Source organism: Apodemus sylvaticus, chromosome 5 (assembly GCF_947179515.1).
Source record: "Apodemus sylvaticus chromosome 5, mApoSyl1.1, whole genome shotgun sequence".
Lineage (NCBI taxonomy): Eukaryota > Metazoa > Chordata > Mammalia > Rodentia > Muridae > Apodemus > Apodemus sylvaticus.
In genome coordinates this window covers 70072755-70100731 of record NC_067476.1, presented here as the reverse complement: position 1 = coordinate 70100731, position 27977 = coordinate 70072755, and the positions used below count along the sequence as shown (strand labels likewise).

At 35.8% G+C, this 27977-nt stretch overlaps 1 protein-coding gene and 1 pseudogene across 1 annotated transcript; both read right to left on the bottom strand.

Moving 5' to 3' along the window:
* Positions 1–13700: 13700 nt before the first annotated feature.
* On the bottom strand, positions 13701–18849 carry LOC127684844 (olfactory receptor 4C11-like; annotated as a pseudogene).
* A 7575-nt stretch (positions 18850–26424) lies between these two features.
* On the bottom strand, positions 26425–27342 carry LOC127684372 (olfactory receptor 4C46-like). Its single transcript, XM_052181310.1, has one exon. The coding sequence runs from the start codon at positions 27340–27342 to the stop codon at positions 26425–26427; it is 918 nt and encodes a 305-aa protein (XP_052037270.1).
* Between the last annotated feature and the right edge of the window lie 635 nt (positions 27343–27977).

The window sequence follows — 27977 nt, the reverse complement described above, 5'->3', positions numbered from 1 at the left end:
TGAACAAAATAGATAAACCCTTAGCCAGACTAACCAGGGGCCACAGGGACAGTATTCAAATTAATAAAATCAGAAATAGAAAGGGAGACATAGTAATGGAAACTGCAGAATTCCAATAAATAAATAAATAAATAAATAAATAAATAAATAAATAAACCCATTTTACTACAAAAGCCAATAATCCACATAACTAAACAATCTGGATAACTAAACAATCTGGATAAAATGGATAATTTTCTAGACAGATACCAGGTACCAAAGTTCAAACAGCATCAGATAAATGATCTAAATAGTCCCATAACCCCTAAAGAATTAAAAGCAGTCATTAATAGTCTCCCAATGAAGAAGAAAATCCCAGGACCAGATATGTTTAGTACAGAGTTCTATCGGGCCTTCAAAGAAGACCTAATAGCAATACTCTTCAAACTATTGCACAAAATACAAACAGAAGAAACAATACCCAATTTCGTCTATGAAGCCTATATTACACTTATACCTAAACCACACAATGAAACAACAAAGAGAGAACTTCAGACTAATTTCCCTTATGAATATCAATGCAAAAATACTCAGTAAGTTTGTTGCCACCTAGATCCAAGAACACATCAAAAAGATCATCTACCACAATCAAGTAGGCTTCATCCCAGAGATGCTGGGATTATTTAACATATAGAAATCCATCAATGTAATCCACAACATAAACAAATTCCAAGAAAGAAAACCACATGATCATTTCATTAGATGATGTGAAAGCATTTGACAAAAATCCAACACTCCTTATAGATAAAAATGTCTTGGAAAGATCAGGAATTCAAGGCCCAAACCTAAGCATAGTATAAGCAATATACAGCAAACTGGTAGCCAACATCAAAGTAAATGGAGAGAAACTTGAAGTAATCCCACTGAAATCAGGGACTAGACAAGGCTGTCCACTCTCTCCCTACCTGTTAAACATAGTACATAAAGTCCTAGCCAGAGCAATTAGACAATAAAAGTAGGTGAAAGGGATATAAATTGGGAAAAAGGAGGACCAAGTTCCACTATTTGCAGATGATATGATAGAATACTTAAGTGACCCCAAAAATTCCACCAGAAAACTCCTAAACCTGATAAACGACTTGAGCAAAATGGTTGGGTATAAAATGAAATCAAACAAATCAGTGGCTTTCATCTACTCAAAAGATAATCAGGCTGGGAAAGAAATTAGGGAAACACACTTCATGATAGTCACAAATAATATAAAATACCTTCGTGTGATTCTAACCAAGTAAGTGAAAAATCTGTATGACAAGGACTAAAAGTCTCTGAAGAAAGAAATCAAAGAAGATCTCAAGATGAAAAGTTTTCCCATACTTAGGGATTGGCAGGATTAATATAGTAAAAATGGCCCATCTTCCCTAAAGCAATATACAGATTTAGTTCAATCCCCCTAAAAATTCCAAATCAGTTCTTCATAGTGTTAGAAAGAGCATTTGAAAATTCATCTGGAATAACAAAATTCCAGGATAGTGAAAACTATTCTCAACAATAAAAGAACTTCAGGTGAAATAACCATTTCTAACCTCAAGCTGTAGTAAAGAGCAATCATGATTATAAACTGCATGGTATTGGTACAGTGACAGGCGGGTAGAGCAATGCAATAGAATTGAAGACCCAGAAATAAACTCACACACCTATATTCACTTGATCCTTGTCACAGGAGCTAAAACTATCCAGTGGGGTGAAAATAATATTTTCATCAAATGGTGCTTTTTCAACTGGTGGTTAGCATGTAGAAGAATGCAAATTGATCCATTCTTACATCTTTGTACAACGCTCACATCCAAGTGGATCAAGGACCTCCACATAATTCCAGATATACTGAAACTAATAGAAAAGAAAATGGGGAAGAGATTTCAGCACATGGGCACAGGGGAAATTTTCCTGAAAAGAACATCAATAGGTTATGATCTAAGATCAAGAATTGACAAATGGGACCTCATAAAATTGCAAAGCTTCTCTAAGGCAAAAGACACTGTCAATAGTACAAAACAGCAACCAACAGACTGAGAAAAGATCTGTGCCAATTCTATATCCAACAGAGGGCTAATATCCAATATATACAAAGAACTCAAGAAGTTAGACTCCAGAGTAACAAATAACCCTATTAAAAATGGGGTACAGAGTTAAACAAAGAATTCTCAACTGAGGAATACTGGATGGCTGAGAAACCCCTAAATAAACGTTCCATGTCCTTAATCATCTGGAAAATGTAAATCAAAGCAACCCTGAAATTCCACCTCATACTAGTCAGAATGTTTAAGATCAAAAACTGAGGTGACAGCATATGCTCTCATGGATGTGGAGAAAGAGGAACACTCTTCCATTACTGGTAAAATTATACACTGCTATAATCACTCTGGAAATCAGTCTGACTGTTCTTCAAAAATTGGTATTAGTATCACCTGAAGACCCAGCTATACTACACCTGGAATTATACCCAGAAGATGCTCCAGCATGTAACAAGGATACATGCTTCACTATGTTCATAGCAGCCTTAGCCAGAAACTGGAAAGGTCCCAAATGTCCCTCAGCATAAGAATGGATATAGAAAATATGGTACTTTTATACAATGCAGTACTACTCAGTTATTAAAAAATGAATTCATGAAATTCTTAGGAAAAATGGATGGAATTAGAAAATATCCTGAGTGAGGTAACAAGCCAATCATAAAGAACACACTTGGTATGGACTCACTGATAAGTGGATATTAGTCCAGAAGTTCAGAATACCCAAGATACAATTCACAGATCATATGAAGCTCAAGAAGAAGGAAAACCAGTGTGGATACTTCTGTTTTCTGAGAATGTGGAACAAAATAGCCATGTGAGGAGATACAGAGACAAACTGTTGAGCAGAGACCAAAGGAAAGGCCATGCAGAGATTGCCCCACCTGGAGATCCATCCCATATACAGTTACCAAAACCAGATACTATTGTTAATGCCAAGAAATGCTTGCTGAAAGGAGACTGATATAGCTGTCTCCTGAGAGGCTCTGCCAGTGCTTGTCAAATACAGAGGTGGATGCTCTTAGCCAACTATTGGACTGAGTACAGGGTACTCAATGGAGGAGCTAGAGAAACTACCAAAGGAGTTGAAAGTGTTTGTAGCCCCATAGGAGGAACAACAATATGAACCAACCAGTACCCCCAGAGTTTCCAGGGACTAAACTACAAACCAAAGAGTACACATGGGGGGGACCCCTGGCTCTTGTTGCATATGTAGCAGAGGATGCCTTTGTTGGACATCAATGAGAAGAGTTGCCTTTGGTCCTATGAAGGCTAGATGCTCCACTGTAGAGGAATGCCAGGACAGGGAAGGGGCAGTGGATTAGTTGGTCAGCAGGGGGAGTGGCAATGGGATAGGGGGTTTTTGGAGAGGAAACCAGGAATGGGTATAACATTTGAAGTGTAAAAAAGAAAATATCTAATTTTTATAAAAGAAAAAATTGTAGTGTATAAAAATACCACATTTTCTGTATCCATTCCTCTTTTGAAGGAGATCTTGGTTCTTTCCAGGATTTGGTTATTATAATTAACACTGCTTTGAATGTAGTGAAACATGTGTCCTTGTTTTATGTTGGAGCATCTTTTGGGTATATGCCCAGGAGTAATATAGCTGGGTCCTCAGGTGATACTATGTCTAATTTTCTGAGGAACTGCCAGACTCATTTCCAGAGTGGTTGTACCAGCTTTGGATCCCACCAGCAATGGAGGAGTGTTCCTTTCTCTACATCCTTGCCAGCATCTGTTGTAACCTGAGATTTGATGTTAGCCATTTTGGCTTGTGTAATCTGCAATCTCATGGTTGTTTTGATTTGCATTTCCCTGATAACTAAGGATATTGAACATTTCTTTAGGTTCCCAGCCATTCGATATGCCACAGTTGAAAATATGTTGTTTAGCTTTGTACCCCATTTTTAATAGTGTTATTTGATTCTCTGGAGTTTAACTTCTGGAGTTCTTTGTTTATATTGGATATTAGCCCTCTATTAGGATGTAAGATTGGTACAGATCTTTTCCCAATATGTTGGTTGCTGTTTTGTCCTATTAACAGTGTCCTTTGCCTTACAGAGCTTTGCCACTTTATGAGGTTCCATTTGTCAATTCTTGATCTTAGAGCATAAGCCATTGCTGTTCTGTTCTGGAAATTTTCCCCCTTTGCCCATGTGTTTGAGACTCTTCCCCTCTTCATTGTATCTAACTTTATATGGAGAAACATAGCCTTCATTCAATAATAAATAAACATAGCTTTCTTAATTTTTATACTTTTACTTCTAAATATGTTTTCAGGACTGATCATTTGGTATTGGTTAAACAATCGGTGTGTTCTTTCATGGGCAAGGCTCAGTATTCCTGAGTTTCTATAGTTCTTTCTGTAGATTGAAGCCTTCTAGACTTTCCCTTGTGCATGCTAGCAATGTCTATAATGTGTATTGCTATAGTCCATGATCAGCTATTGTTTAGGCAGTCATGTTGCTGACACTCCATGGAAGAAAGTTCTTACATTATGAGGATAGAGTCTGAAAAGAAACTTTATGATGTTATGGCTCTTGCAATTGCTCTTCCCAGAGTTGCAACCATGTCTCTGCTCTCTGAATGTTAGTTTCTGAAGTTTTACTGTATAAAATTTATAATAGGTGATACATGGTCTTTCAGAAGCCTTCATTAAGATCTCATATAATACTCATCCTAGTAGATGAGAAGGAAATTATTTTACTTACCTAAAGGCAATGGAAACCAGTCTCCTTATAGATTTCAGAAGAAGAAGGCTATGTTGCTGTCTCTATCTCTGTCTCTCTCTGTCTCTGTATCTCTCTCTCATTATATATAGAGAGAGATGTGTGTGTATGTGTGTGTGTGTGTGTGTGATTCCAAATTCATCAGTCATAATCCTAACATGTGTACTGCTATTTCTTGTTAATTACAAGGCTTATGCTGAGACACAGGGGAAAGTACCCAAAATCCCAGTCCCCCTAGCTGACCTCAGTGAGTACAGATGGAAATACGTGGTACCTTCCTGACTGACAGTGGTCATGGACATTCAGGGCAGAGCTTCTTTTAATGTTACCTTCTGCAACAATATAAATTTGTCGATATATAAATATATATATATATATATATATATATATATATATATATATTCAAATTGAACATGTACTGGTTATAAGTTATAAAGTAATTATTTGAAACTAATTTTCATATATGCATAATGTATGGAAACTGATTAACAAATAATAATATACAAGACATGTCAGTGCTATTCAAGACATTGTTATAAACTATGAGAAGTTTAAGACCATTGCATAGCTTAGTAAAGATATATTTATGTCAGGAGATTCATCTGGAAACAAACAAATTGCAGGTCTCTGGAACTTCTTTAAACTAACAGGATTCATAAAACGCCCTCCACAAGATATAAGATCAATATACAATTACTGCAGGAAAGAAAGATTAACCAGCCAAGCCACCTAAATGAGAACTACCCAACCTGTAGGCTGCCTGAGCAGGTTTGAAGCTTTCCTGGATCATCCCCCACAGTCAGTGGACTTTCCAGTGGTACAGGTACACTTTGGGTCATCCTGTAACTAACCCCTCACCTATAATGTAAGCTCTCTCAGTATAACCAGATAGATTTTGCTGGAATAATTGCTTTGGTCTGTTGCATCTGATTCCCTACTTGGAGTGAATAGACATTTGATTGCATATCCCCAGAAACATCTCAAAATGTCGCATAGTGCCCATAGTAACAGGGATCCACTTCTCTCCACTTCTGCAGTTCTTGGATTATAGATATGAGCCACTGTGTCCATTCTTTTGAATATGTAGTTGTGACATCTTAAATTCAGCTCTTCATATTTTTGTGACAAGCTCTTTAGTAGTGCATCTTATTGACCATCTAACATTTTAATGAAATAATATTATTTCACAAAGTATATATTTATAGTATATATACTATGATATATTAAATACACAATATATAACAGACATGTAGAGACACACATGCTTGTGCTCATTGTACATATGAACTGACAGAGACTGTGGCAGCGTGCATAGGTCCTGCATAGTTTCAAGCCAGATGAGGCTCAGTGCTGTGATGGAGAAATAGACACAGGCTCTCACCCCAGTCAGAAAGCTATCTACGGTTACTAATATTTGCAAAAGAAATTTAGTTTTTCCCCAATGGGGTGAAATTGGGTATTTAAGCCACACTTCAGGGTAGGTCCTATGCCCAGAAGTAGTTGGGCAACACAGAATAAACTTAATGATATTTAATAGATGTTTTGCCATGTATTGTTTTTCTGGAGCATTTTTTGTCCTTTTGTACCTTTGCTTGTACAATTCGCTTTTAGATTTTGTGGTTATGTGGGGTTGTGTATGTCTGTTTCTTGTTTTGTTTTTCTTTTCCTGTTTGATTTTCAATCAGAAAAGAAGAGAAAGAATAAAGTTGGATGGGTGGGACAGTGAAGTGACTCTGTGAAGAATTGAGAGAAGAGATAATTTTGAGAGGAACATATTATATATTTTTTCAATAAAACATACTATCACTTCACAAACATATCTATATTTCATTTAATTGTTCTGTGAATATTGAATAAACAATTTTATTTCACAGAGAGAAAACTGACTCTCAGAAACATCTCATTTATGTTATGTACTTACACATATTGTATATCAATTAGTAAATTTTTATGTTTATAGTTAGCTAATAATACTTTGTATTCTATCTTTTATACTAGCATTATATTAGAGAATTTTCTGTTCTTCTGTTTTTTAATTTATTGTTTAATTTATTTTCTATATTCTTTGTTTACATTGTAAAAGCTTTCCCCTTTCCCAGTCCCCACCCCCATATGTCCCATAAGTCCTCTTCTCTCCATCCATTCTCCTATCTTTCCCCCTCCCTTTTCTTGGTCCTGATACTCCTCTACAATGCTGGATCAAGCCTTTCCAGAATTAGGGCCCTCTTCTTCCTTCTTCATGGGAATCATTTAATATGCTAATTGTATCTTCAGTATTCAGAGCTTCAGGGCTAATTAATACCCACTTATCAATGATTGCATTCCATGTGTATTCTTTTGTGATTGTGTTACCTCGCTTAGATGATATTTTCCAGTTTCATCCATTTGCCTAAAAAATTTATGAATTCAATGTTTTTAATTGCTGAATAGTACTCCATTGTGTATATATACCAGATTTTCTGTATCCATTCCTCCATTGAGGGATATGTGGGTTCTTTCCAGTTTCTGGCAATTATAAATAAGGCTGCTACGAACATAGTGGAGCATGTGTTCTTATTGCATGCTGGGGAATCCTCTGGGTATATGCCCAGGAGAGGTATAGCAGGGTCCTCTGGAAGTGTCATGTCCAGTTTTCTTAGGAAACGCCAGACTGATTTCCATGGTGGTTGTACCATCTTACAATCCCACAAGCAGTGAAGGATTGTTCCTCTTTCTCCATATCCTCACCGACAACTGCTGTCTCCTGAGTTTTTAACCTTAGCCATTCTGACTGGTGTGAAGGGAAATCTCAGGGTTGTTTTGGTTTGCATTTCCCTAATGACTAATGAGGATGAGCATTTCTTAAGGTGCTTCTCGGCCATCCAGATTTCTTCAGGCAAAAATTCTTTGTTTAGGTCTGTACCCCATTTTTATTTTATTTTTATTTTTTTAAATATTTTTATTTTCTATATTCTTTGTTTACATTTCAAATGATTTCCTTTTCCTGGATCCCTCCTCCCCATAAGTCCCATAAACCTTCTTCTCTCCATCCCTTCTCCAATCACTTCCCTCCTTTTTCTCTGTCCTTATATTCCCTTCCCATGCTAGATCAATCCTTTTCAGGATCAGGAACCTCTCCATACTTCCTCATGGGAGTCATTTGTTATGCAGTTTGTGCATTGGGTATTCAGGGCTTCTGGGCTAATTAATATCCACTCATCAGAGATAGCATTCCTAGTGTATTCTTTTGTGATTGGGTTACCTCACTTAGGATGATATTTTCCAGATTAAACCATTTGCCTAAAAATTTTGTGAATTCATTGTTTCTAATTGCTGAGTAGTATTTCATTGTGTAAATATACCACATTTTCTATATCTATTCCTCCTTTGAGGGGCATCTGGGTTCTTTCCAGCTTCTGGCTATTATAAATAAGGCAGCTATGAACATAATGGAGCATGTGTCTTTATTGCATGCCGGGGAATCCTTTGGGTATATGCCCAGGAGAGGTATAGCAGGGTCTTCTGGCAGTCTCATGTCCAGTTTTCTGAGGAACCTCCAGACTGATTTCCACAGTGGTTGTACCATCTTACAGCCCCACCAGCAGTGGAGGAGTATTCCTCTTTCTCCACATCCTCGCCAACACCTGCTGTCTCCTGAGTTTTGATCTTAGCCATTCTGACTGGTATAAGGTGAAATCTCAGGGTTGTTTTGTTCTGCATTTCCCTAATGACTAATGATGTTGAGCACTTCTTAAGGTGCCTCTCGGCCATCCGAATTTCTTCAGGTGAAAATTCTTTGTTAAGATCTGTACCCCATTTTTTAATAGGGTTATTTGGTTCCCTGGGGTCTAACTTCCTGAGTTCTTTGTATATATTGGATATTAGCCTTCTATCAGATGTGGGGTTGGTGAATATTCTCTCCCAATTGGATGGTTGCCATTTTGACCTTTTAACAGTATCCTTTGCCTTACAGAAACTTTGTAATTTTATGAGGTCCCATTTGTCAATTCTTGATCTTAAAGCATAAGCGATTGGTGATCTGTTCAGGAACTTTTCCCCTGTGCCCATGTCCTCAAGGGTCTTCCCCAGTTTCTTTTCTATTAGTTTCAGTGTGTCTGGTTTTACATGGATTGAAGTTTAGTACATGGAGATAAGAATGGATCAGTTCGCATTCCTCTGTATGCTGACCTCCAATTGATCCAGCACCAATTGTTGAAAAGGCTATCTTTTTTCCACTGGATGTTTTTGGCTCCTTTGTCCAAGATCAAGTGACCATAGGTGTGTGGATTCATTTCTGGATCTTTAATTCTATTCCATTGGTCACTTGTCTGTCGCTGTGCCAATACCATGCAGTTTTTAACACTATTGCTCTGTAGTATTGCTTGAAGTCAGGGATACTGATTCCCCCAGAATTTCTTTTGTTGTTGAGAATGGTTTTAGCTATCCTGGGTTTCTTGTTTTTCCAGATGAATTCGAGAATTGCTTTTTCTAACTCTGTGAAGAACTGAGTTGGGATTTTGATGGGGATTGCATTGAATCTGTAGATTGCTTTTGGCAAGACGGCCATTTTAACTATATTAATCCTGCCAATCCACGAGCATGGCAGGTTTTTCCATTTTCTGAGGTCTTCTTCAATTTGCTTCCTCAGAGACCTGAAGTTCTTGTCATATAGATCTTTCACTTGTTTGGTTAGAGTCACACCAAGATACTTTAAATTGTTTTTGGCTATTTTGAAGGGTGTCATTTCCCTATCTTCATTCTCAGCCTGCTTATCCTTTGAGTATAGGAAGGCAACTGATTTGCTTGAGTTGATTTTATAACCAGCCACACTGCTGAAGTTGTTTATCAGCTCTAGGTGATCTCTGGTGGAGGTTTTCTGGTCACTTAAGTAGACTATCATGTCATCTACAAATAGTGATAATTTGACTTCTTCCTTTCCAATTTGTATCCCCTTGACCTCCTTATGTTGTCTAATTGCTCTAGCTAGAACTTCAAGTACTATATTGAAAAGATATGGAGAGAGAGGACAGCCTTGTCTAGTCCCTGATTTTAGTGGGATTGCTTCAAGTTTCTCTCCATTTAGTTTGATGTTGGCTACCACTTTGCTGTATATTGCTTTAACGATGTTTAGGTATGGGCCTTGAGTTCCTGTTCTCTCCAATACTTTTAGCATGAAAGGATGCTGGATTTTGTCAAATGCTTTTTCTGCATCTAGTGAGATGATTATATGGTTTTTTTCCTTGAGTTTGTTTATGTAGTGGATAGCATTGATGGATTTCCTTATATTGAACCATCCCTGCATCCCTGGGATGAAGCCTAATTAATCATGGTGGATGATCATTTTGATGTGTTCTTGGATTCAGTTGGCAAGAATTTTATTAAGTATTTTTGCATCAATATTCATAAGAGAAATTGGCCTGAAGTTGTCTTTCATTGTTGGATCTTCGTGTGGTTTTGGTATCAGCGTAATTGTGGCTTCATAGATCGAGTTGGGTAGAGTTCCTTCTGTTTCTACTTTGTGGAATAGTTTGAAGAGTATTGGTGTTAGGTCTTCTATGAAGGTCTGATAGAACTCTGCACTGAAGCCATCTGGTCCCATGCTTTTTTTGGTTGGGAGACTTTTTATGACCCTTTTTATTTCTTCAGGTGTTATGGGACTGTTTAGCTGATCTATTTGATCCTGATTTAGTTTTGGTGTCAGATATCTGTCTAGGAAACTGTCCATTTCCTCCAGATTCTCCAGTTGTGTTGAGTATAGGCTTTTGTAGTAGGATCTAATGATTGTTTTTAATTTCCTCAGTTTCTGTTGTTAGACCTACCTTTTCATTTCTAAGTTTGTTAATCTGGATACTGTCTCTGTGCCCTTTGGTTACTCGGGCTAAGTGTTTATCTTGTTGATTTTCTCGAAGAACCAGCTCCTGGTTTTGTTGATTCTTTGTATGGTTCTCTTTGTTTCTACTTGATTGATTTCAGCCCTGAGTTTGATGATTTCTTGCCTTCTACTCCTACTGGGTGAAATAGCTTCTTTTTGTTCCAGGGCTTTCAGGTGTGTCATTAAGCTGGTAGTGTATGCTCTCTCCATTTTCTTTTTGGAGGCACTCAGGGCTATGAGTTTTCCTCTTAGCACTGCTTTCATTGTGTCCTATAGATTTGGGTATGTTGTGTCTTTATTTTCATTGTGTTCTAAAACGTCTTTAATGTCTTTCTTTATTTCTTCCATGACCAAGGTATCATTGAGTAGAATATTGTTCAGTTTCCACATGCATGTGGGCTTTCTGTTGTTTTTGTTGCTATTGAAGACCACTTTTACTCCATAGTGATCTGATAGGAGGCATGGGATTAGTTCGATCTTCTTATATTTGTTGAGGTCTGTCTTGTGCTCAATTATATGGTCGATTTTGGAGAAGGTACCGTGAGGTGCTGAGAAAAAGGAATATTATTTTGCTTTACGATAGAATGTTCTATATATATCTGTTAAATCTAATTGGTCCAAAGCTTCAATTAGTTTCATTGTGTCCCTGTTTAGTTTCTGTTTTCCTGATCGGTCCATTGAGGAAAGTGCAGTGTTGAAGTCACCCACAACTATTGTGTTAGGTGCAATGTGTGCTTTGAGCTTTAATAAAGTTTCTTTTACGAAAGAGGGTGCCCTTGTATTTGGAGCATAGATGTTCAGGATTGAGAGTTCTTCTTGTTGTACTTTTCCTTTGACCAGCAAGAAGTGTCCCTCAGAGTCTCATTTGATGACTTTGGGTTGAAAGTGATTTTTATCTGATATTTAAATGGCTACTCCAGCTTGTTTCCTGAGACCATTTGCTTGTAAAATTGTCTTCCACCCTTTTACTCTAAGGTAGTGTTTGTCTTTTACCCTAAGGTGGGTTTCCTGTAAGCAGCAAAATGTAGGGTTAAGAGATATTAAGGAATAGTGATTGTTACTTCCTGTCATTTTTGACGTTATTTTTTTTAAATTTGATTGGTTAACTTCTTTTGCGTTTGATGAAAGGTTACTATCTTGCTTTTTCCAGGGTGAAGTTTCCCTCCTTGTATTGGTGTTTTCCTCCTATTATCCTTTGTAGGGCTTGGTTTGTGGATAGATATTGGGTAAACTTGGTTTTGTCATGGAATATCTCAGTTTCTCCATCTATTGTGATTGAGAGTTTTGCTGGATATAGTAGTTTTGGCTGGCATTTGTGTTCTCTTAGAGTCTGCATGAGATCTGCCCAGGATCTTCTAGCCTTCATAGTCTCAGGTGAAAAGTCTGCTGTGATTCTGATAGGTCTTCTATTGATTTCTCTACTGTCTTCTTTTCTGATCTTTCATTGTAAAGATCTTATTTTCAAATACCTTTCTTAGGACATGAGTGTGTGTTTATATGTGTCTGGATGTTTATAGATATTTTATAACACACTAAACAAAGTTGCACTTATGTTTCCACTGTTTAGTATTTCCTACTATTCCCATAAGACAGGTATATCACGTTTTAGAAACCAATTCAAATCCTGAACATTTTGTCTCTGTAACATGAAGAAATGAATGTAAAAATATCTTATATTGCTTTATGTAATTTACTATGTCATCTTTTATGGAAGACATTGTTGGAATTAGAAACAGTTTTCTATCAGTAATGAGGAAGAAGAGTCATATAAAAAATCTGGTTCTATTCACAAATAATTGCTTATGAAAAGCTCGTTGCTAACACAACTGTGGTACACAAAGTAATTTTTCTGTGAGTTTTGGTTGTATAGATTTTACAAGCAATCCTAACCCAAATTCTTTATTGAAACAGAAGAAAGAATGTGAATTACTTCTAGAGTAGTGGGTTCTCTTTAACTTGTTGAGAAAAAAATGGTGGTTTATAAAGCCTTTGATAACTACACTTGTCTTATATCAAGTTTAGAATACTATGGGAATTGCATCTTGTTTGGAGGAATTATTCAAGCAGAAACAAGAGAAAGAATGGAGAGTGCCCCTTTGGCACCCTGGTTAGTCCTGACCCCTGGTAAGTTATGAGGAGAAACCTGATGACTTCACTGGAAATTGACATTAAGGGAAGAAAAAATGTTGAATGGGAATTTTGCCAGTTTTGATAAATGTTATTTTTCTTATCCAATGTGTATGTATGTATATGGTTGTGGCATAATTTACAGTAAAGCTTGTCAAATTTAAACATTAGGGGGAAAAAGTGACCCAGAATAAGATTTATGAAAAGCTACCAGGATATTAACAGAAAACAAATGGATAAACCAAACCAAGCAACCAGAATCACCACCACCACCACCACCACCACCACCACCACCACCACCACTACTGAAACAGAGATAATTTAATAGCTAAATTTTTGTACAAATTGTGGCAACTTTTAAAAATTGGGGACTACCAGCTAAGAAGGGAGAATTTAGTACAAAGAATATATATACTCAAGTATTATGAATTAACCTATACTATATCTAGTAATGACACACAAAAAACTTATACTAAGAAATTTTTATAGTAATTGTCCAGGAGTGTTTTTAGCATATTTAATTATATCTTTTTCTTGAATAGAATATTTATACTATATATTTTTCTGTAGAATATTTTTACTATATAGCTAAACAAACCATGGTGAATACTTTCTCTATTTTTTAGTAATTATTAATTATTGCCTATAAGTTCATTTTCTTGTGTTTTTTGACTACAAAGTACTAATCATTTCAAATTGTTCCTTTATGTTATGGTGACAGTAGAGTAGTGTCTGTCAGATTATATTTAATTGTTTTCAAATTCTTCATTGTCTACATAATTATTTCAATAATTTCTTAATTTATATTCAGAAGATGAGAGAGAAATATAATTTTTTTCAATTTTTTCTTTAATCAATCAGAAATATTAACAACTCCGAAAGCTGTGTGTTATAACATACAGAGCTACAATATTAAAGTATGATAATATTTGGTATCTGAACTTATTCAATCATAATTTTAGAATGCCATATCTTTTTCATGGCATTTTTAACTCCTGCATTCCTTACTGTATAGATGATTGGGTTGAGAAAGGGTGTTCCAATGGTATAAAAACTGCTACTATCTAGTCCATAGGAAAAGTAGTTGGTGGCCATGCTTATATAAATATGCAGGGCCCAAAGAATAAGATAACTACTATTATATGAGAGGTGCAGGTAGAGAGTGCCTTTTTTCTTCCTTCTGCATTGTGGTTTCACAGAGAGTATAAGATGACAAAATAAGAGATAATCAAAATTATAAAACTGTTTGAGCAAATTGCACCCCTGTAGACACTAACAACAGATTTATCATATATGTGTCCATTCAGGCAAATTTCAACAAGGGCTGTAAGTCACAGCAATAATGGTCAGTCAGATTGAGCCCACAGAAGGGCAGTCTCAAGGTCAGAACAATCTGAGCAGTGGAATGTATAAAAGACCCTATCCAGGCAAGAATAATCACGATGACACAGACCTGCCGGCTCATGATGACTGGGTATCTCAAAGGTTTACAGATGGCCACATAGCGGTCAACAGCCATGAGAATGGGGACAAAGATCTCCATGCAGCCAAATAAATGAAGATCAAAGACTTGTGTCATGCATTCATTGTAGAAAATGATATTCGTTTTCAAGAGGGCATCCACAATGAGTCTTGGGGCTGTGGATGTTGAAAAGCAGGAATCAGCAAAGGACAGATAAAACAGGAAGAAGTACATGGGACTCCCAAGTGTTCTGCTGAACTTGATTGTCACAATAATGAGAGTATTCCCCACTACAGTCCCTACATAGAAAACTGGGAAGATTATAAACACCATTTTCTGCTTCAGGGGATCCTGTGTCAATCCTAGTAGTATAAACTCAGTGACAGTGATATTTCATTGTATTGTGTCAGTCCATGAGAAGAATTCATATGCCAGAAAGAATCTGAAAAAGAAAAAAATGTCTGAAATGCATGCTAAATTTGAAAGTTCAATCAGATCTTATCTTTCCAATGAGTAATCTCTTACCATTTTCTTGGCTTAGTTTGTTCAGAAAGTGTCAGATCAGTTTAATGCTTACTACATAGAATGCAAATTAAAAAAATTAAGATCCTATGATTTTGGGAAGTAAGCATTACTTTTAGCAATGAAATTTAAGCAGTTAACTCTCTGAATGAAATGTGACTTGTTAGGATCATGCATGATCTGTTTATGTTCAATATATTGAAATCATTCAAAATGTTCTCCATGTTTATGTGTTTTCATTTTATTTGAACCATATAGCTGCACAAGAAGACACATGCTATATATTTTGAACACTCATGTAATGATTTTTCAAATATGTGCGACTTCCAAAAGAGACATAATGAAGACAAATTTTTCTTTGAAGATAAATAAACTGTCTCCTTAATACACAGTAAAAATAACTATTTAATCTTACCCAATATAGTCTATTCTGCTTAAATAGGAATCAAAATTTGTATAGCTCTTAGTATCTCAAGATATTTTTTTATCAGAAACACAGATGTGAACATTGAGGAAAAGAGAGATAATATCTGAAATAAATCATACCTTACTCATTTTCCAGACCTAAAGATAAATTGATATTTCATTCCATTACTGAACTTTTGGTGAAATTATAAGATGCACATTATGGAATATTTCATACACTGACACACACAAAGACACACAAACATACTTAAATATTTATTTAGATCCAATGTAATTGTTTTAATGGCCTTATAACATGTATTCTAGTAGTAGCACATTAAAAATCAAATCTATCCAAGTAGTAAATATATTTATTAAATATATATATAATCTTATTTTAAAAAAGTAATTTTTCTTATTGTGAGTACACAAATGAAATATGTAATTAATTCTATTCATATGTTCTAATTCTGGCTAAGAGTGCTTAATATAACAATGCTATCTTTTAACCACTATTGGTTAAAATATGTGAGAAAGTCAAGTTCACATTTTCTTGTCATCTGAGAACAAATGTCATGTCTGTGATGTGTAAACAAGGCCCCATTATCTCTGTGACACAGAGAGCAAAGAATCCCTTACCCTATGCATAGCGACTCACAGGAAGAGACGTGTGCAACCTTTAACAGCAACAAAGGCCAGAAAGAACTTGAAAGTTGAAAAGTAGTACTGCACTAAAATAAAACTTAGGAGATTGTTGGTCACGTTGGCATGTCACTGGGGCATCATGGATCTTCACTTGTATATAAGACGAATTGTGACATTTTAAATATGGTACAAATTTCTGGAAATATGGTAAAATAACTCAGCTATGAAAAAGTTTTGAAACTAATTATGTTTTAAATACTAGTACATAGTTACACCTTGGACACAAACTGAAGACTCATTTGCTTTGTTGGATATATTCCACCAGTACTCTTTGTGAAGTCTCTTATTAAGCAAACAAACAAAAAGAACCACATGGGGGTTGAATTAAGTAAAACAAATATTATCACTATGTATTTCTATTTCTATCATTGTGTGTAGATCTAGGTGTGTAGACATATCTTCACACTTATAAAGTTACACAATTATTCAAGTATTTATTCATATGAATTAAGGCATATTGATATATAAGCTAGATGAAGTGATACCTACTTGCAATTCTACTACTCCTGATGGTATGGCAAGAGGATGCAAGCTTCATGACAACCATGGCTGATCACAGGACATTTGAAAACAATAACAAGTACAAATGATGATATACATGTTGACATGAAAAAACTTCATACTATATTCACCAATGCCCCATAAGCCCAAATTAATTGTGTATGGTATTTTATACTTAGCTGCCATTGAGAAAAATGTCTATTTCTATCATGCAATATTCATATCAAAATTTTAGCCTTTCATGAGGAATTTTTTAGAAGATCCAAAATGATACTATTATTAATATCTCTAATTTTCTGGTATCATCAACTTAAACTTACATAATAGTGTCTATTTTCAATGGTTTCTATTAAACATACGTTTGACTTTTATTTCATCACTTTAGATTGTAAAACACTCCTTCAATAATGTTTCTTAGTGTCCTTCAAAGTATGCATTTGACACTAGACCTCACATTAGTATTACTACAAAGCTTCTGGTATAAAATATGCTTATTTTATTACAAATATTACTGCTTTGGTAATAGATTGTGTAAGATTAAAGATAATAAGAAAAACATACTACAATATTGGGATATAATCTAAGTGTATAACATACTTATCAGATTCCTCATAGTCACAGATAATTGAATAAATAACTGAAGAAAATAGGGATAATAGAGACACCTCTACAGGACACGACTTTGGAATAATTTATGAGAGTGCTCCCTAAGAATTATAAGATAATTGCCTATCTTATCCCATGTAATCTGAAGAAAGAGAGTTCCCTTTAAAGTTACAGAGGATACAGGAAGACAGAGTCATTACACAGGAGGAATAGGGTAAATACTAATTTTCTCCAAATATAAGCATTAACAAAATTCATATTACAAATGTCTTAGGGGCCTAAGTCCAATACCTAGACACTTTTAATTGGTGTTTTAGGTTCTGTGTGCTTCCAGGGATCCAGGTGAATAGACTCTGTAAATATTCTTGTGATGTACTTGACCCTTCCAGTTTGATCATTGGTACCGTACACACTTCCACAGGACTCTTCTTTGTAAATTATATATTTTCTTTATTTACATTACAAATGTTGTCTCCTTTCCTGGTCCCTCTCCTCCCCGAAAATCTACTAACCCATCCTCCCTCCCCGTACACACAAATCTACCCACTCTTGCTTCCCTATCCTGGCATTCACTTATACTGCAGCATCTGACTTTCTCGGGACAAAGGGCCTCTCCTTTGATGTCCAACAAGGCCATCCTCTGCTGTTTATGCATCTGGAGCCATGGGTCCCTCCATGTTTACTTTTTTGGTTCCTAGTTTAGTCCTTGGGAGCTCTGGGGGGTAGTAGTTGTTTCATCTTTGGAGCTCCATCTGATGTTTGGCAGTGGGTCCGGCCTACCTCTGTTTCAATTCAGTGCTAAATGAAGCCTCATGGGAGACAGTTATGCTGGGTTCTCATCTTCAAGCAGAGCAGAGTACCATTAATGTGTCAGATATGAAGCTTGGTCTTCATGTGATCTACTAACAGTTGGAGCAGGGGCTCCTTCTGATTCTCACTCCTGCCATTAGGCCTCTTTCCCTAGCTGGGTTGACTGCAGTGGCCTCAGTGGGAGAGGATGCACTGAGTCCTGCTGTGAATTGATGTCCCAGGGCCTGGCAAGTACAGGAGGGGAGCCTCTAATTCACCTCAGAGAGTGGAGTAGAAGAGGGAAGTAGGAGTGAGGATTTGTAAGGGAGGGAATGGGAGGAGAAGAGCGAGTGGGACTTCTACTGGGATGTAAAGTGAGTAAATAAATTAATGAAAGAATTAAATGTCCTCCTTTGGGGAAAATTTATTGAAAACCTTACTAAAAAATAAGAACCCTGCATCTATTGATCAGATATGATGAAAGCAATACTGTGATTCTTTCATATTTCAACCCAAACCAATAATTTTAAGTTGATATGGAGATCAACTAAGTTGATAATAAGAGCACTTGAATATATCAGACTTGAAATTTTGAAAATGAAAACCTGTAGAGAATTGATTTGCCAGGTTGGGGAGATACCCAGGGTGGGGGTAGATACTCTCTCAGAAGAGATGGGGGAGGAGTGGATAGGGAAAGGGACAGTGTGTATAGGGGTACAGAAGGGGAGACAGTGACCAGGACATAAAATGAAAAAAAGAAGTGAATGTAAAAAGAGTATTATTAGTATTAAAAGATAAACAAGGAAATATGTCATTGTTAAAACATACTGAAGAAAATGTCATGAATAAGTCTATGGTTATATAGATTCACAACTTCACATCAATGGGGAATCAGAACTCTAGTTAAATCTTAAGAAATTTGAATCTAGTAAGGTTGAGAGGACACATCAAAGTAGATGAAAATGCTTTCTATTAGTTTACATCTGTATTATAGGGCAGGCGAGACAGAAAGCACAATTTCAAGGAGTCCTCTACATACTGAACCTTCAAGGACAGGCTGTACTCTTTTTCTCTCTGTAAGAAGGTGGAGCCGTGTTCCATGTATATTCTTTTGTGATTGGGTTACCTCACTTAGGATGATATTTTCCAGTTCCAACGATTTGCCTACAAATTTCATGAATTCATTGTTTTTAATTGCTGATTACTCTTCTATTGTGTAAATATACCACATTTTCTGTATCCATGCATTGTAGGAGAGTAACAGGACAGAGAAAAAGCAGGGAGGTGATTGGAGCATGGGTGTAGAGAAGACTTATGGGACACATGGGGAGGGAGGAACTGGGAAAGGGGAAAGCATTTGGAATGTAAACAAAGAATTTAGAAAATGAAAGAAAGAAAGAAAGAGAAAGAAAGAAAGAAAGAAAGAAAGAAAGAAAGAAAGAAAGAAAGAAAGAAAGAAGGTAGAGCCTCATAAATAGGAATACCATTAATTTATTTCCTCACAGGAGTCCTGAAAAACATTCATCTGCTGAGGATACAAGTCCCAGGTAACAAAAGAAGCAAATAATTTAATCATAGAAAGATAATGTAAAAGACACACTTATTCCCATATATCAAATGAGCACTTTGGAAAATGAAAGCAATAAAAATCTCAAACAGGAACACTGAAAAATTCTCAACATAACTTGTCATAAGAATGCAAATTAAAAGACACAAGGACTCTTTTTGGTTGGGACTTTTATTTTTTAATTTTTTATTAGAATTTTTTTATTTATATTTCCATTTTCTGGTCCCACTGTCCCCCAGAACTCCCCCATCCCATCTACCTCCACTGCCTCTATGACATTGTCCCCCACCCATCTGACTACTTCTGACTCCCTGCCCTTGAATTCTCCTACACTGGGGCATCCCTTGAATTCTCCTAAACTGGGGCATTGAGCTTTACAGGACAAAAAAACTCCGTTGGGAGACTTTTTGTTTGTTTATTTTTGTTTTGTTTTGTTTTTGTTTTTTTTTGAGACAGGCTTTCCATTGTTTGTGGGATTGCAAGCTGATACAATCACTCTAGAAATCAATCTGATGGTTCCTCACAAAATTGGACATAATATAACTGAGGACCCAGCAATACCACTCCTGGGCATATACCCAAAAGATGCTGCAAAATAAAACAAGGACACAAGCTCCACTACGTTCACAGCAGCCTTATTTATAATAGATAGAAGCTGGAAAAAACCTAGATGTCCCTCAGCATTAGAAAGGATACAAAAATGTGGTACATATACACAATGGAATACTTCACAGTGATTAAAAACAATGACTTTATGAAATTTGCAGGCAAATGGATGGAACTGGAAAATATCATCCTGAATGAGGTAACCCAATCATAAAAGAACACACATGGTATGTACTCAGTAATAAGTGGATACTAACCTAAAATCTCACAATGCCTATGATACAACCTACAGAACATGTGGAGCATAGAAAAAGATCAGCAGCATGTGGATGCTTCATCCCTGCATTGAACAGGGAAGAGGAAGGTGATTGGGGGAGGTGGTAGGAGGGGGGACAAGGAAGGGTGAAAGGAGGATACCCTATCCTCTACTGTCACCGAAATGCACACCCCCTTTTGATTAACAACCATCATTCTCAGGTGCAGATGGCTCCTACACTGGGAAAAAACAGAAGCCAATACCCTTGAAATGATAATAGCCTTCTTTTGGACTATGAAAAAGAGACAATTAGGTGTTCTCAGACAGCTGTAGCCAGTTGTAAAAATACACCAACTTCTAATAGTACAAGTTACTTTTCCCAGGTCAGAAAGGTCCCTTTCCAGTTGCATACTTCCTACCTGCCCCACCAGTGCTGCTGTATGAACAAACATTATCAGGTTTAAAAGACAGCATTCCTTTACCTTCTCATGTAATTCCAAGGCTTAAAAACCCCCACTTGAGCTTTTGTTCTTTATAAACGCCCCTCACTTAGACCTGGGGGTTCACTCTCTTTCCTGTTCCATCAGAAAGGTTGTTGGCAAAACCTTGAGCTTAAATAAAGACCCTCAGACGATTAGAGAGGGTTGTGATTCCTGGTGGTCTCTTTGGGGTTTTTACAATCTGGCTACAACATCATAATGCACAGAGAAGTAGGAGATAGAACATGTGGAGACCATCTCCAGTAGATAGGCATGGCCCTTGGTCGAGGAGTGGATCCACACACCCATCTCAAAGTTTTTTTAACCAGAAATGGTCCTGTCCAAAGGAAGAACAAGGACAAAAAAAAATGAAACAGAAACTCAAGGAAGGGTCAATTAGAGAACGGCCTCACCTAGCAATATATCATGTCTGCAGAAGCCAAAACTAACACTGTTGCAGTGGTTAAGCGGTGCTTGGTGACAGGAACAAAATGTGACTCCTCAGCCAGCAACTGACCAAAGCAGAGGTGGATGGGGTGCTTGGAACCAACCTTCAGACTGAACACAGGGAACCTGGTAGGGGAGCTGGCAGAAGGACTGCAAGAGTGGAGGGAGATTGCAACCCCATTGGAAGAACAACATAGGCTGTCCTGACTTCCCAGTTCTCCCAGAAACTTAAGCAAGGATTGTACCTAAAAAGATCTTTGGCTCCAGATACATATGTGGCAGCGGATGACCTTGCCTGACTGCAACTGGAGGAAGGCCTTTGGTCCAAGGAGGGTTTGATTCTGCAAAGTAAGGGTTTGCTGGAGCGGTGGGTTAGGAGAGTGTGGGTGGTGGGGAAGCACTCTCATATGGGCAAAAGGGAGGCAAGAGAGAGCAGATGTGGGATGAGGGGGTAGTGGAAGGGTAACTGAGAAGTGGAATATTATGGGATTGTGGGTTAGAGGAGGGGGTAACCGGGAAGTGGGCTATCATTTGAGATGTAAGAGAATGGAATGATTAGTAGTAATAAAAGAAAAAAGTCACATGGAGACACTACTTTATCACAACTATATCCATCAATAATATTAAAGATAATAAACTCTGCTAAGAATACAAAGAAATGTCAACCCTTGTACATTTACATTGTCAGAATGTAAATTAATTTAGCCATTATGGAGAACATTTTGGAGTTTCGTAAAAAACAACAACAGAACAACAACAAAAAACAAAACAAGCAAACCAAAAAGAAACATAGAAAAGCCCATGATCTTGATAGAACCATAAGCATAAGAAAATATCTCATTAAGCTCTAATAGCAATGTTACCATGATCATTGTATCTTTATTAACAACACCCAAGATATGTAACCAACCATCCTTTCCACCAATAGTATTTTAATTCATTTGCCATTGTTGTCAAAAACCCTATGACTAAAACAAACCTGGGGAAGAAAGGGTTTATTTGGCTTAAAGATTAAATTTACATCCTTGAAAGAAGCCAAGACATGAACTAGAGACTGGAACTGAGAAGAAGAAGAGAACAAAACAAAATAAATAACAACAAATGCTGGTGTGGAAGAGGCAATACTTTCTGGCTCAGACTTTCACTGATTACAGATCCAATAGAGTGTGACAATAAAGTTTGGTATCCAATAAAGATGCCAAAGATTTACCATCACTGATGGAAAATTACACACAAAATTCTGGCTTAAATATGCAATGGAATGATATTCAAACATAAATCAAAAAGAATTTTTAGCATTTGCAACAACATGGAGAAATCTGTGGGACATAATTCTAAGTGGAATGAGCTGGACACAGACATAGAAATGGCACAGTCTCAGTTGTACTTAAACCTAAGATGGATTCACAGTAGTGTTGTTTTTTAAAACATAGAAGGTATAGAGCAGACAGGTAAAAAAAAGTTAGATATGAGTAATAACTTGAGATTTATTATACTAATATTCCATATTGAAAATAATAGTAACATTTCAAATTGTCAAAGGGTACATTTTAAACATTATTACCAAAAATACATGAGATGATGAAACAGGTAGCCATTTTAATTTAATCATGATTGCCTATTATATTTCTTTCTATTTATTTATTATATATCTTCTCATATATCTAAGGTATATTTAGATGAGATATATTTATCATATGTCTTTCATGTCTCTGTCATAAAACCATCCTTTTAACTCATGATTATATAAAATTTTTATTAATTATAAAAGATTGTATCAGAATAAAGGAAAATGAGATGAATATTTTATATACACTTTATTTAATATTTTGATAGAGATAGAAACTTAAATAGTTGTAAGATAAACTAAGAATTCATGAATTCCAATAAAGATTCAATAAAGTCACTTCTATTTGATTTCATTGTAATATTACAAAACGTTTTATATTGGCCCAAAGTCAGCATGTGTGTTCTAAAATTTATTTTCCCAAAAACTTTTGAGAGACTAATGTTTCCCTCAGAAGGAATATTTAACACTAATTGTATTCTATGCATGGAGTCTGGAGAAAATCATGTTGCAATACTCCCCTGCTCTATTAAATGGGTGTCCTACCCTCTCAGAGAAGGGGAATGTTGGTATGGAAGAGACTCTGTAAGTAGGGGAGGCAGCATTTGGGATATAATTAAATTTTCACAAAGAAATCTAAGATAACTACTTTGAAATTTTTTCTTCAATTTATTTTCTTATACTATGATAAAGATGATGCTACCTACTTATAATTAAAGGTATCAGTTGAGGATGCTACCTAATTATAATTAAAGGTATCAGTTGAGGAAATGCACTAACATAAAACCTAAAGGACATCTGGTATCCATATTTGTTATTATTTTGCCATTCTCAGTAAAGTGACAGAGGACATGTTATGAAAAATGATTGATCATGAAAATATCTCCATGAAACCATCAACATCTTTTCAACATAATTATTTTAATCTCCTTGAATATAACCGTATTTGAATGAGGTTCCCAGGCAAGATGATAGTCCTGTTTCTAGATTTTAGTAGAAGTTATGGGGTGCTTACCATGAAGACTGTACTGGCTACATCACAGATTTTACAATTATTAATACATTTTCAACTATCATCTGCTATGTTCTATGTTCCTATTCATCATGTATATGCCTATTATCAACCTTCTTATCTCTATCATAATTTTATGTTTTAATTCATAACCATGTACACTTTAATTGTTCATAAAAAGAAAAAATGTATTTCAGTAAAGTAACATATTACAGAAAATTTAAATAAACTTTATTTCAGATATTGATAAAAGTAAAAGGTAAATAATAGTTTCAAAGCCCAATGAGAATTCAGATATTTTCCATTAGACATGCTTTAGAATGGACATTACAAATTATGTTAACAAAGTATGTTAAGATTCATAATGAATATTTTGAAATCCAACCCCACACAGGACCTTTACATAGGTTCTTTCTTTTGCTTTCCAAGGAAAGTATTTAGCACTAATGATGTATGTAGAAAGTGATTTTCTAATGTATCCCATTACTTTCAATTAAGAAACATTAGTGAGATAATATGAAATAATATGATTTTGTCTCCTTAGATTTTGTAGAAAACTAATGGTACAAAATTACAAGTTATAGTAATTTAGTATGCAGATTAAATTTCTTAAAAATTGACAAAAAGGGCTTTCAATTATTTTTAATGTTTGTTTTTATGTGTATAAATCTTTTGCCTTCATATAAGTCTTTGTATGATATATTTACAGTGCCTATAGAGGCCATAGGATGCATTATAACCTCTGGATGTGGACTTACTGATTGTAGGCACGTGGTAGATGCTAGAGAGCAAGTGGAATTATGGAGGAAGTTTCTAATTCAAACTATAATAACATTTTTCTGATACTCATAGGTTATGAACAAAGATAAAGATGTTCTTAGTTGAACTTTAAGAGTCATATATATATATGTGTGTATATGTATACATATATAATGCACAAAACAAACATTTCTTTTATGAAGACAAGGAACAGGATAATAAAAATAGAGACAAGGAACCTGCTGTGCAAACAATATTAGAAAAAGACAAACCCGAAGTTCTTGCTTATTTTGCTCACTGAGTGGAAAATAATACAACAGGAAATGATGAGCATTTGTAGGCATTAATATAAGTGTCTCCTTATGCAAGAGACCACGTTCAATTGTCATTGGTGGTCTCAGCTCATAAGGATTTACTGTACATTTTCTGAGGAAACTATGCCTTCTGTCAGGGTATGTTTATGCAAAACAATGCTAATTTTCCTTAGGAATTACTCCCAACATTATGATCACTTTCTAGACTATAAGTAGACTTATGTCTATTTTGAAGGTGACTCGTAAGCAGGTTTACTACTTTACACCAGAATCCATTATTAGTCTAATTTAACCAGTAACATGTGTGATAATAATGAAACAACTACAAAATGTATCAGATCAACAGTACTGATGCATGCTCAGTGGTCTAATATGCATCACTGAATGCTACAGCTCAGGAATTAACAGATGGCTCTGTTGAAATGTGTGTCAGTAACATGACTCAAAGTGTGTCCACAGTGAGTGAGAAATATATAAGCAAATTAACACATATGAATAAATGTATAAGCCCGTGAAAGCAGTGGAATGCACGTGAGTGGGGTGCAAGGGAAAAGTTAGACAAAAATCGGGAATAAAGGTAGAAAATGATGAACTTATATTTTACTTTTTAATTTTTAAAACACAATTATTGGTGGGCAAGATGTCTCAGGATATAATGGTGCTTCCTCTTTTTGCCTGGTAATTGGTTTTTGATCTCTGGAACTACAAAAATGAAAGAGAGGTGGAAAGAGAGAGTTGAAACCACAGAGTTGTGCTCTAGCTTCTATAAAAGTAGCAAAGTATGTATGAACAATGATGTCTTGCCTTCAAAGTAGTAACAACAACAGCAAGAATAATAATATAAACAATAAATATATTTAAAAGAATTGAAAATGATAATTAAGAAAGAATCAATTTATGATTATGGAAAATGGAATCATAGCATGAGTTACCATTTCAGTCCAACACCTAAGCATGGAAGAGAGTGGAGCGTTATTTTATTCAAAATTACAAACAAGTTCATGAATGAAAAGATCATTATCCTAAAGAATTCTTTAATAATTACCTTCTTCAGTATGCTTGTACAGTGGGAAAATCATATGATCAGTAGAAAAAGTATGTATGCTAAGTTAGTAATGAGATTATGAGATTGCAGAGGGTCAATGATCAGTACTTAACTTCCAAAGGCATTATTTGTGTAGTTACATAACAAGAACACGAGGGGGAGAATCCAGAAATTACTGACCTGAAAAAGTTTAAATTTAGCTCATAGAATCATAGCTTTTCTAGAAGAGGTCAAATAGAATCAATTTCTCCTTGGCATAATGTAGATGCCTTCTTTCTCTTTCCCTCTCTCTCCCTCCTTCTCTCCTTCCTCTCTCTTCCTCTCCCTCTCCTCCCCCTGTCCTCTTCCTCTCCCTCCTCTCTCTCCCTCTCCCTGTCTCTCTCTCTTTCTCTCTGTGCTCTCTCTTTCTCTCTGTGTGTGATGTGTATGTTTTGACAATAAAGAAACCCAAATTAGATTTTTTTCTTACATGGAGATCTCATTTCTGCTTTCCTTAGTATAAGACATCTGTAGAAGTTGTTTCTTTGTTGTATTAAGACTTTAACATTGATATTATCTAAATTGTCCGTTCCATTCTTTCTGCAGTCCATCTGAAGACACATGACTATTGTGTTATTTGTCATCTCACTGAATTTTTATACTAAACAATTTCCAAATGGCATTTTTTATCTGAGCATTTCTTAAGGTATAGATTAATGGATTTAGGATGGGAGTTATTATAATATAAAATATAGCAATTTCTTTATCAATTGGTAATGTAGCTGCAGGTCTCATGTACATAAATATGCATGGCACAAAAAATACAACCACTACTATAATGTGAGAAACACAGGTAGAGAGGGCTTTGCGCCTTCCTTCTGCACTGTGGGTCCTTAGGGACCGAAGGATGACCAGGTAAGAGACAAGCAGTAGGACGAAAATTAACAGGCAGATGAAGCCACTGTTGGCAGCAACAAAAAGTCCCAGAATGTGGGTGTCAATACAGGCTAGATTGAGCAAAGGGTTCAGATCACACATAAAGTGGTCTATAACATTAGGGCCACAGAAAGGTAATTCAATAATGAAAAGAAACTGTATACCTCCATGAAGAAAACCTCCAAGCCATGACACACCCACAAGGATATTACAGAGTCGTCTGTTCATGATGGTTGCATAGTGTAGAGGTTTACAGATGGCTACATAGCGGTCATAAGCCATCACACTAAGCAAGATGACTTCAGCTCCTCCAAATAAATGGTCTGCAAAGACTTGGGTCATGCATCCATTGAATTTAATAGTTTTTCTCTTATGGAGTGAATCAGCAATCAGTTTAGGTGTACTGACAGAGGAGTAGCAGGCATCAATAAAGGAGAGATAGGCCAGGAAGTAGTACATAGGGGACCCCAACAGTGGGCTGTTTGTAATGGTGATTAGAATGAGCAAATTTCCTGCCATACAGAAGACATAGATAACCAAAAACACAACAAATATAATTTTCTGCATGTGTGGATTCTGGGTGAGCCCCAGGAGAACAAACTCAGTCACGTTGTTCCTAGTTTCCATCTAGTTTAGGAGACAGTAAATAGTAATTCCTGGAAAAAAACTAATAAATCTTCATGTTTATATAATTTCTGAATTCTAATAATTAATAACTTTGCTTCAGTTAATTAATGAAGTACAACAAGATTTTCTTTTAATATTGCAGAAAGAGTTCTTGATGTTTATGATAATTTAAGACTACAGTGTTATCTTCTCAGTGCAGATAACTGAAGATATTATCAACATAAGCAACGGCTTTATACAAAAACACTAGGCAATCTCAAGTTTGCTTAGCAATTGAGATAACTTACAGCTTAAAAGGAGTTAGATTATACGCCAGGGGCAGTTATATGCACCAAGTGTAGTATGGTATATAGTAGTTTAATGTAGTCGCCATCAGTGTGAAGATTTTCATCATGATCTGAAAAGGATAGAGCAGATTTGTATAGTAAAATTCCTAATATGCTAACATCATAAACTGAACATTCTCCTTGTTCGAAATAGCCTGCATTCATTGAGCAGTAGAAGGTAGATAATTAGTCCCATTGTTAGAACACTAATAATCGCATCTTAAAATACTTATGAAAATACCAATATTTAAATTAAGTCAAAGTTTCATGTTTCAGATAATTATATAGATAATACTAAGCAATAAAATG